The 11,273-nt window shown below is 50.5% G+C and overlaps 1 protein-coding gene across 1 annotated transcript in view; it reads right to left on the bottom strand.

Annotated features, from left to right (window-relative positions):
- B3GALTL (beta 1,3-galactosyltransferase-like) overlaps nucleotides 1–8,826 on the bottom strand; it is a 79,086-nt gene extending 70,260 nt beyond the window's left edge. The window contains exons 1-3 of the mRNA XM_006879634.1: nucleotides 8,695–8,826; nucleotides 4,675–4,714; nucleotides 76–185 (exon numbers count right to left, since the gene is read on the bottom strand). Of these exons, the coding sequence (XP_006879696.1) occupies nucleotides 76–185; nucleotides 4,675–4,714; nucleotides 8,695–8,826 (282 nt within the window). The remainder of the gene's footprint in view (nucleotides 1–75; nucleotides 186–4,674; nucleotides 4,715–8,694) is intronic.
- Between the last annotated feature and the right edge of the window lie 2,447 nt (nucleotides 8,827–11,273).

Raw genomic sequence — 11,273 nt, 5'->3', positions numbered from 1 at the left:
GGACAGAAGCCCGGTTAAGGCTGAGCGCCTGGCCCTACCCGGCTGAGATCGGGGGGAAGCAGCGGCCCGACTTACCTGGCTGAGCTCAGACGCCTGTGTGAGGATGCTCGCCTTTAGCCGCTCGGCTCTCTTCACGTGGAAAGAACTACGCTGGCTCTGGATGACAAATACAATCCTTTTCAATTCTAGAAAGAAACAAAGCCGTTTTATAGCATTTCTGAACCACCAGAGCCCAAGCCCACTCCTCCTGTCACTCTGACTCACAGGGGCCCCGCAGGGCACAGAGAACCACCCCGTGGGGTTCCCAGGAGCCATCTCCACAGGAACCCCATCCCCACCCCACCCCCCGGAGCAGCGGGTTCCAACCGTGGAGCCTGGTGAGCAGCTGTAACCCGAGTCACCAGCGGCACTCTCTTCCACAGCGAGTACTAAAAACCAAGTGGAAAACAAGGAAGGAAACAACAGCTCCAAGGTGAGACATCAGGCAGCAAACTGTTCAGAAGAAAAGCTGATGCAGATTTAATGCAATGGATAAAATCGTATTAAACTGATCTCCGGAAGGTCCTCCTTATTAGCAAGCACCATCCTGGACACGCCAGCAGGAAGCAGCTGAGCCTGTGGTCAGCAGCGGGAGGAAGGGGCTGCTGTGAGGAGGGAGGGCTGAGGCACGAGGCTCCCTGCTGTGGGGGTGCTGACAGGCCCACCTCCCCTCCCAGCTGCCCTGTGACAGAGGTATCTGCCCACAGGATGTCCGAGGCCGTCCCCTTCACAGGCTCGTGTCACCAGGTCTCTGGTTCTGGGTGGGTTCAAACTACCAACCTTTTGGTTAACAGTGAGCTTTTAACCACGTGCTCCTGCCTACTACAATGTCTGCATAGTCTTTCAAAGCCTCAAAACCAAACCCACTGCTTCAAGTTGATTCTGCCTCGTGGAGCCCCCACAGAAGAGGGTTGTTACTGCTATTGTTGAGTACTGTCTGGTCTGAGCTGACCCTCCAGGGTGTCTTCAGAAGCTGTTCCTCAGACAGCAGGAGATGGCACATCTCTCTCCCGCAGAGCAGCTCACGGATTTGAACCCTAGACCTTTGGACTGGTGGCACCACGGTGGCCAAGCTGTTCTTGACGTTAGGTCATACAGAAGCAGGGTGGGTGCTTACATAATCCCTTCTGTTGTGGTGGGATGCCTTCACGTAGACTCCTGGAGATGGGGGAAACAAGGCTGCTCCTTGGAGGCAAGGATTTTGAAGCTCAATCTGACAATACTTTTGACATGTTGCAAGAAGAGACCAGTCCTTGGAGAAGGACATCATGCTTGGAAGGGTGGAGAGACAGCGCAAGAGAAGAAGAGCCTGGATGAGATGGACTGACTTGGTGACCGGGGTCATGGGAGTAGGTGTGTCAGAGACAATGAGGTTGGCTCAGGACAGAACAGGGTTCAGAGTTGTTGTACACAGGGTCGCTATGAGTCACAAACAATTCAACAGCATATGATACACATGGGTTTGTGTGTGTGTGTGTGTGTGTGTGTGTGTGTAGTCAGGGACCTCTCGAAATTACTGAGAAGCAACGCTATCAGTTTGAAAGCGAAGGTACACTTGATTCAGGCCATGGCCTTTTCATTTCTGTTATGCATGTGAAAGCTGGACAATGAATGAGGAGGGGAATGAATGAGGAGAAATTGATGCCCTCGAGCTGCGGTGTCGGAGAAGAGCTCGGACTATTCCAGGGACTGCCAAAGGAGCATACAGGTATGTCTCGGAGAAAGTGCAGCCAGAACGCTCCCGGAAGGCATCTCACATACTGTGCGCATACTACTAGGAGAGATTATTCATTGGAAAGGGACATCGTGCTCGGAAAGGGACATCGTGCTCGGAAAGGTCGAGGTTCAGTGAAAGGAAGGAAGCTCCTCAGTGAAATGGACTGACACGGTGACTGCTGCAATAGGCTCGAGTTGTCAGAGATGGTGAGGTGGGCACAGGATAAAACAGAGTTCAGCTCTGTTGTTCATAAGGTTGCTGAGTCGTATTCGATGGCACCTAACAACACACAATGTATAGGCAGCTGTGGGAAAGGAGCTATGCTGAAGGCACAAGGTTCAAATCCAGCAGCTGCTCCACAGCAGAAGGATGAGCAGTCTCCTCCATGAGATTTACAGGCCGTGAAAACCCACAGGAGGGTCAGTTCTGCCTCAACAGTACAACAGCAATGTGTACGCATGTGCCAGATGACGCTCTAGTGGCCTAGCAGGTAAGGAGTTGAGCTGTCTACCCAAAGGCAGGCAGTTCAAATCCACCAGTTGCCCCATGGAAAATGATGGGCAATCTCCCTCCAGGTAATTTACATCCTCTGAAAACTCACTGGGCGGTCAACTAGGAGTCACTTTCGACTTGACAACAGTGAACTGAGTGAGTGATATAAACGTGTGTGTGTGTGTGAGAGAGAGAGAGAGAGAGAGTGAGAGTAGAGGGAGAGAAGGGAAGGAAGTAGAGGGGGAAGGAGGTAGAGGGGGAAGGAGGTGAAGGGAGAGGGACAGGGAGCATGTTGGTACAAGAATCAATAGTTAAGTGTTCATTTTTAACCAAAAGGCTGACAGTTTAAACCCACCCAGTGGCTAAAAAGGAAAAAAAACATGATGATTTGCACCTATAAAGATGAAACTGAAAAGAAAGAAAAACAAAACTAAAACAGACCCCAAACCACTGCCAAAGACTGCACGTCTGGCGGAGAGAAGAGAACCACTCTCCAGGTTCCGGGTGAGCTCTGTACACAGGCAGATGGGCACATCTTCCTTCCAAGGGGCAGGTAATGGATTCAAACCACCAACCTTTCAGTTAGTACTCAATCCCTGAGCTGCTACACCACCAGGGCTCCTTCCATCCAAGCTGTCACACAGGGCATTTCTACCTTGTCCATGAGCTGAAGATCACTTAACAACTACTCTAACTGGCACTGTCATCACATCAGGAGACTCGCTCCCAGATGACCCACTACTTGACTTCTAAAGCTGCAAATCACACAGCAGGAAACTGCCCACCTCTCTCCCTCACAGCAGCTGATGGATTCGAACCGCCAGAGTTTCAGGACATGCGGGTTAACAGTGCAGCTCCCTCCAGACTTCACCACCAGAGCTCAGTAACAACACACACAGTGACAGAGGACACAAAACTACACAAAACAGCATGAGAGTAAGTCAGGGCCACGGGCGAGAGGCTCCAGCTGGGCGAGGCGGCACACACCTGGATGATCCTTCAGCTATTCTTTGTGAATGTGGGTAGATCCCCTCCCAAGAATGGCCACCTCCGCCCCAGACAGAGTCAGCATCTGCGTTTCAACAAGCTGTCCAGAGCACACTCAGAGCATCTCACGGGGGTCTGGGAGCCCCCATTTAGGGCATAATCCATCATCACTTTTCACAAAGGGCAGAGCTGTCTGGCAAAGGGGTAACCCCGCTCACCCAGCAGCTAATCCTCCGGCCTCCTCGCCTTCCAGGCAGAGCAGAGCGGCTTCTCAAGAACAAGGTTATTCTCCTCTTCCTCACCAGCGGCTCTCACTCCCTGCTTCCTGCGTCCCCTCCGACTGACTCACCTCCTAGCAGGTCAGGCTTCTGTCTTCGCTCCCTTCTGTCTTTGCTCACTCCCGCTCTTTAAAACCAGTCACTGCCTTTGTTGTTGAGAGCACACAGCAGCTCACCCACCAGTCGCCACAGGTGCCATTATTCAGGGACACTGCTGACATGCTCTGCGCCATGCAGACCTCCCCAGGGCCCTGTTCCGAACTGTTCCTCAGGTCTCCTAAGGTTCCCGTCTAACGCTTGAGTTACCGCTGCCAATCTGATGCCAAACAGTTCTTTAAAGTTCACAAGAGCCAAGGCAGATATTCTTTATCAAATAAGCCACTGGTTTGGCTTAAAGAAGACTCCCGAGGTTATTCGGGGATAAAGACCTTAAGGCCCCTGCCACTGAGTCGGTTCTGACTCCGAGGGACCTTCATCGGGTTTCAGAAGCAGAAAATCTTACCAGGAGGAGACCACTTCCTGATCCACGGGAGAAAGGCCCGGTGGCCGCTCCCGTAAGGTCACCCCGAAGGAAACCCCAAGGGGAAGCTCGACTCTGATGCCCTAGGAGTCACTCTGTCCTGGTCCATCGGCAAGTCAGGACTGACTCATGCTGACCCTCGAGTGGGTCATCAGGGACAGTAAATGGCATGGAAGGAAACTGCCCATCTCTGTCCTGCCCAGCAGCTGTGGATTCGAACCACGTGCCTTTGGGTTGGCAGCGCAATTCCTTCCACGAGGCCACCGGAGAAGGCATCCGTGCTATACAGCACAGGGGCTGTTCTTAGCTGAAGCAGTACAGAAAGCCTGACTAAGTCAGTGTTTGCCTCAAGCAGAGACAGCCGGCAGCGAAGGGGGAAGGGCAGAGCTGTGAAGCTGGAAGGAGATGGTGGCCGTCCAGTTCCGGCTCTCACAGATCTCAGCGCACTTCCGATACAGTGACATGCAGAGAGGCCCCTCGTGTCCTCCGGAGGCAGCCGGACGGCAGGGCTGAGCACAGGGCAGCTGGACGACTATATCCACTCCATCCAGAGAATCAGGAAGCAAATGCCATTCAAAGGTGAGATTTACAAGAAATTCACCATATTCAAGTTTAAAAAGAGGGGAAAAGGCATTACTTACCTAGGTCATTTTTCTTCGATTGTCCACTCTTCTCCAAATTCTACAAATTAGACAAGAGAGAGAAATCTCACGTAACTAAGGTAGCAGTGCCCCAGGTAAACCTGTACTACAAATAAACGCTGATCTGTACACAGTTCTGGAATTATGCGTTCTGATGGCGTAGTCTACAGAGAGTTCTCAGCTACCGAGAGGCCAGGGACCCTTGGCAGTTCGAATCCGCCAGCAGTCCGCTGAAGAGAGTCAAACAGTCCCCCTCATGACGATTTAGAGCCTTGGACCCGCGACGGTGGACTGCTGACGAGTCAGCAGGAGTGAAGAGATCGTGCACGTTACAACACAAGGGAGCCTCCGGCTGTAACAGCTCAAAGCGCCTGGATCCACCAGCTGCTCCGGGGCAGGTGTATGAAATCACAGGGGGTCAACTTGACAGCAGCAGGCGGGTTTGCTTCACGTTTCCACACTGTACTGAATACTACGGACCTACAACATAAACGCGGGTGTGGTCTCGAGTCAGCACCCGAGCTGCACCTCCAGCACTCTGCAGGCTGTAAATCCCACGGGAGGGGACAGCTCAGCTCTATCAGAACAGTCGGTGGAACATTCTAGAAGACGGCTTTAAAACATGGAAGCTTGGAGACACTTCCCTGATGAAAGGAGTGAGGCTGAACGTTACATGTAAGAGCAGCGTGCTGATGTGTGCCACGCGCAAGGACAGAGCTGTCTCTGTGACCTTGGGTGAGTCACCCTGGTCAGCAGAGACTCCCCCTCCTGTGTTAGGGGGGTTCATGCTCGTGAGAGTGTTATGAGCCATATGGTGTGACGGACATCCAGAGAGACGATGAATCTCATAGTGTCCTGAGAAAGAGAGGCCTGGCAAACCGCTTCCACAAACAAGCCGGTGGAGCCCAATGGGTCACCACACAACACCTGACCCTCCTGCTCTGGAGGGACCAGGCTGTGAAGAAGGACCTTCATGCTTGGTGAAACAGAGGACTGGTGAGGGCAGGAGTGACCCTCCGCGAGATGGACTAGCACAAAACTGCACCACTGTCTACAACATGCCTGCAGGCAGGAGGACGTCCAACACTGAGCACACACAGCCAAGGACTCGGGGAGATGCCCAACACTGAGCACACAGAGACATGAACGGAGAGAAGGGCTTCCCTCTAGAACCACTCCCTCAGGTGGACACCCTAAAAGTGGACCTCTAGCCTCTGAAGCCAGCAGAGCCTGACTTCTGTTGGTTAAAGCCACTCACTCTGGTACCTCTGTTAGAATAGCACGAGATAACGAAGAGATGCTATCCTGTTATTATCCATCTATCAGCCATCCACCCATTACCTATCTGCCATCCATCTGTCCATCCATCCACCCACCCACCCATCTATCCATCAGCCAGCCAGCCATCATCCATCTACTCCCACCTAGCAATCCATCCATTTATCCTCACATCTATCATTCCGTCACCATCTAGCTCTGTAGCTCCTGATCACCCACCCATTCAGTAATCATCTATCCATGTATCCACCCAATTATCTATTACTTACCCACCATCTCTCTATCTCGACTCCCATCCATCCGTCTATCCACCTACCTACCTACTTAGCCACCATGCTCCTTAAGGTAAGGTCTGCCAATGAGTGCATTTCACCATCCATTGGGTGCAGGTCCACTGTTGCCTGCAGGCTGCCATGATGCCCTCCCTGCACTTTCCACAATCCACAAGGTGACCAGGCTTCTGCACAATTCTAGACCCAGAAATCTTAAACCTCGAGGTTCACTGAGGTGGGAACGCAAAGGATTTCTCCAGCCAAGTGCAAAGCATGAGCAGCTAAATGTGTCGCCCTCATTGTCCTTCTTGGCGCCCGTGGAAGGAATGTTCTCTTGAAATTGCCCTTTTCTGCTTTCAGCAGCCACAGGCTGTAATTACGACAATTGGATGGTGGTGAATAGCCATCAATTTTCCTCAAACACTTGCAACAAAAACAGTTGTGACCTTCTACCAACAAAATTGGGAACAACTTCAAAGTCAACATGCAGATGTGTCCCCTCAGAATGCCAAGGATTTCATGGCATTGGCAGGGCAGAGAGTAAGCTAAACACAAACAAGTGTCTAGTTTGGTGGTACTGGTGGTGATTATGGTGGTAGTGATTTCAGTGCTGGTGGTGGTAAATGGGGAGGTGACTGTGGTAATGTGGTGGTGGTTGCAGTGATGGTGATGGTGGTGGTGACTGTGCTGATGGTGGTGGTAAAGATGGTGGTGACTGTGGAGGTGATGATGGTGGTGTTGGTGGTGCTGGTGGTGGTGCTGGTGGTAGTGGTGATGGTGGTGGAGGTGGTGGGGGTGGTGAAAGTGGTGATGGTGTTGGTGGTACAGGTGGTGGTGACAGTAATGGCAGTACTGGTGGTGGTGGTGATGGTTGGTTGTGACAGTGGTGGTGACTATGGGCGTGGGGGATTTGGAAGGGTGGGTCTGGTAATAATGGTGGTGACGGTGGTGGTAACTGCTGAGGTGATGGTGGTAGTGGCTTCTGTGGGGTGATGGGGGTATTGGTGGTGATGGTGGTAGTGACAGTGGGGGTGATGGTGCTGCTGGTGACGGTGGAGGTGATAGTGGTAGTAGTGACTGTGAGGTGGTGACTGTGGGGGTGATGGGTGGTTACTATGGGGTGATGGGGTGATTGTGGGGGTGATGGTGGTGATGCTTGTGGTAGCAGTGATGGTAGGGGGGGTGGTGCTGCTGATGACGGTGGAGGTGATGGTGGTGGTAGTGACTGTGGGGTGGTGATTGTGGGGGTGATGGGGGTGACTGTGGAGGTTCCAGTGGTGGTGGTGTCCTGTTCTCAAGTGTTGTCCTGTTAGTTGTGATTCATAACAAGCCCATGGACAACAGAACAAAAGTGCTGTCTGCTCCTGCACCGCCCTCATGACCGCTGGTGGCCATGTTTGAGGCCAATGCTGCCCAGTGTTGAGGGTCTTCTGTTTTCTCACTGACCTTCAACTTTGCCAAACATGACATTCTTCCTTGGAGACTAGCCCCTGCTGGCAACACGACCACAGTTCACGAGATGAAATCTCGCCATCCTCGAGTCCAAGGAGCAATCTGGCTGGACTTTTTCTGAAACAGATTTGCTCAACCCTCTAGTGGCCCGTGCTCTGCTCAAGTCTCTGCCGCACCACCTCTCAAAGGCACCGATCCTTCCGTGGTCTTCTTACTCATCCTCCAGCTTGTCCACACAGATGGAGAAAATGAACCACCATGGCTTAGGTCGGTACACCTGAGTCCTCAAGTGACACGTTAACGCTTCAAAGAGGCTCTGCAGACACTGCTAGGCCCAATGCAGCCATTTCTTGACTGCCGTTGCCTCACTGGACACTGATTGCAGATCTAAGCAAAATGAAATCAGTGACAGTTTCATCCTTTTCTCCTTTTATCATGGTGTTTACTGGTCCAGCTGTGAGGAATTTTGTTTTATTTTGAAGTGTAATCCAAATTGTAGGCTGTAGTCTTTGTTCTTAATCAGTAAGTGCTTCAAATTGTCCTCATTCTTGGCAAGCAAAGTTGTGACATCTGCATACTGCCAAGTGTTAACGAGCCTCCCTCCAACCCTGATGCTTCGTTCTTCCTCATCTAGTCCAGCTTCTCAGAAAGCCCTCCGCCCCTTCTCAGACTCCTCACTCAGCATACAGACTGAAGAAGTACCCTGAGAGGACACAGCCCCGAGGCACACCGTTTCTGATTTAAAACCACTTATTATCCACTTGTTTTAATCCACACAGTTGAATGTCCGAATAGTGAATTACGTGTAAGTAAACACCTTCCAGTATTCTGTGCTTTCAACCCAACAGGAACAATACTGTACATTCCCCACCTTCTGAATACAGCCTGAATTCCTGGCACCTCTCCTGCCACGTGCTGCTGCAACCAGTTCTCTTCAGTCAGATTTATTTCAATAAAGAATGTTGTTCAGTCCCTTCCGTACTCTGCCGGATCACCCTTCTTTGGAATGGGCACATACGGATTTCCTCCAGTCGTCCGAGCAGGCAGCTGCTGGCGTTGCCCAGATTTCTCGGCACTGACTCGTGAGCATTTCCTGTGCCTGCCCATCCAGGAAGCGTCCTGACTGGTGCTCTGGCAGGTCCTGGGTCATGCGTTCCACCAAGGCTTCCGTGCAGCTCAGGCTCCTTCCTTCAACACCACCTGTTAAAGGACGCAGACTAACTCCCCAAACGAGGGGACATCACCCACTCTTTCTGATGCAGTAGCTGTGTCTTCCATGATGGTATTTTTGAAGTTATCTTCACCTCCAGAACAGAAATGCTACTGAACCAAAGAGAATGCCCTATTGGTGCCCGTTTATCAGACTTCAGGATCAAGGAACACGTCACTCATTCCTGATGAGACAAGTTTTTTAAGAACTGACTAAAGGAAAATACTGAGAAAATTCAACCTACATACTCTGTTTTCTTGACACTGAGATGCAGTCCATACCGAAGGCTGCATTTCCTGATCTTCTGCAACAAGGGCTACAAGCCCTCCTCCCTTTCAGCAAGCACGGTTGTGTCGTCTGCGTAACGCAGGTTATTGATGAGTCTCCCTCCAATCCTGATGCCATACTCCTCCTCATAGAGCCCAGCTTCTCAGATAATGTGCTCAGCATAGAGAGTATGTTTGGAGACAGAATACAACCCTGACACACTCCCTTAAACCATGCAGTGTTCCCCACTCTGTTTGCACAACAGCCTCCTAGTCCGGGTATAGGTTTTGCATGAGCAAAATTAAGTACTCTGATTCCCATTCCTCTCAAAGTCAGCCACAACTTGTTATCATAGACACAGTCAAGTGCCTCTGCAGAGTCAATAAAGCACAAATAGACATTCTTCTAGCATTTTTTAATTTCAACCAGGATCCATCTGACATCAACAATGATATCCTGGTCTCTTTCTAAATCCTGCTTGGAACTTCTGGTACTTCCCTGTCTATGTACTTTTCTAGGCATTTTTGAATGATCTTCACATGTGATAATGATATTGTTCCCTAGTTTCCATATTCTGCTGGGTCGTCTTTCTTGGGAATGGGAATATGAACCTCTTCCAATCCGTTGGCCAGGCAGCTGTCCTCCAAATTTCCAGGCATAGACTGATGAGTGCATCCAAGGCTGCATCTGTTAAACAACACAAGCCAATTGAAATCTCATTTTTTTTACCAATGCCTTCAATGCAGTTTCCACTTCCTCCTTCATTACCACTGGCTCCTGTTCATACGGTACTTCCTGAAATTTTTCAGTGTCATTCAGTTCTTTTGGGGACAGTGATTCTATGTATTCCCTCCATCTTCTTCTGATGCTTCCACGATTATTCAATATACTGCCCAGAGCATCTTTTGATTTTGAAACTCAAAGTTCAAATTTGTTTTTCAGTTCTCTCAGCTTGAGAAATGCAGAATGAGTTCTTCCTTTTTTTATTCTCCAATTCCAGCTCTCTGCATATTTCATTATAATACTTTGCTTTGTCCTCTTGATCTGCCCCTTTCAATGCCAAGAAAACAAAGATTCTTATCACTGGACTGAGAGGCAACATCATGATGGATGGACAAGAGACTGAAAATGTCAACAACTTCATCGTACTCGGAGCCACATTTAACAGTCTTGGTAGCAGCAGTCAGGAAATAAGGAGATGAACTGCACTGGGAAAGTCTGCAGTTAGGGACCTCTCCAAATTACTGAGGAGTAATGATGTTAGTTTGAAGACTAAGATGTGTCTGATTCAGGCCATGGTCTTTCCTATCACTTGCTATGCATCAGAGAGCTGAACAATGAATAAGGATGTCAGAAGAACTGATTCCTTTGAGCTGTGGTACTGAAGAAAAGCACTTAACATCCCGTGGACAGCTAAAAGAACAAACAAACACATCCTGGAGAGGGTGCAGCTGGAGTGCTCTTTGGAGGCAAAGATGACGCAGCTTCACCTCATATACTTTGGACATGTTTCTAGGAGGAGCTATTCCTTGGAGAGGGGCATGACGCTGGGAAGGGTGGAGGGTCGGTGAAGGAGAGGAGGACCCTTAGCCAGGTGACTGACTCGGTGACTGCTGCTAGTGTGTCAGGAAGTGTGTGGATGGCACAGGACAGGACAGGGCTCAGATTTTTTGTTCATAGGGTCGCTATCGGTTGTACTCAACTTGGCGGCACCTAACAACAGTAACCCTCTCTAAATGCACTGAACAAAGTCATGTGCTTACTCTAAACTAATTTTGCTGAAATGATTCACCTCAATGTCCACGTGTCAGAGGGCAACGCTCTTCCCCTGAGAACCATCTCCGACACCGTGGTCAATCTCTGTCCTTGGGGGCCCACAGCACCGGCTGCCAGAGGAGGACTGTGCACAATTAGAACCTTCAGGTGTAAAGGCGGCACCAGCAGGGGCTCAACACTGCACTGCGCATCTAGAGACGAGGTAAGGGGAGTAAATGAGGCGATGTCTGCAAAGACACTGTGTCTGTCCAAGGTCAGACAGTCAGGCTCAAAGCACACACCCAAGGTGAAAATCCAGGTACTGGCTGCCTCCCAGGGTTCCCTCCATCCATCACCAGGACAAC

This window comes from Elephantulus edwardii, unplaced genomic scaffold (assembly GCF_000299155.1).
Source record: "Elephantulus edwardii isolate Elephantulus edwardi_28Jun2011 unplaced genomic scaffold, EleEdw1.0 scaffold00004, whole genome shotgun sequence".
NCBI lineage: Eukaryota > Metazoa > Chordata > Mammalia > Macroscelidea > Macroscelididae > Elephantulus > Elephantulus edwardii.
Note: the sequence above shows the minus strand (reverse complement) of the source record. Positions and strands in the feature narration are given on the sequence as shown.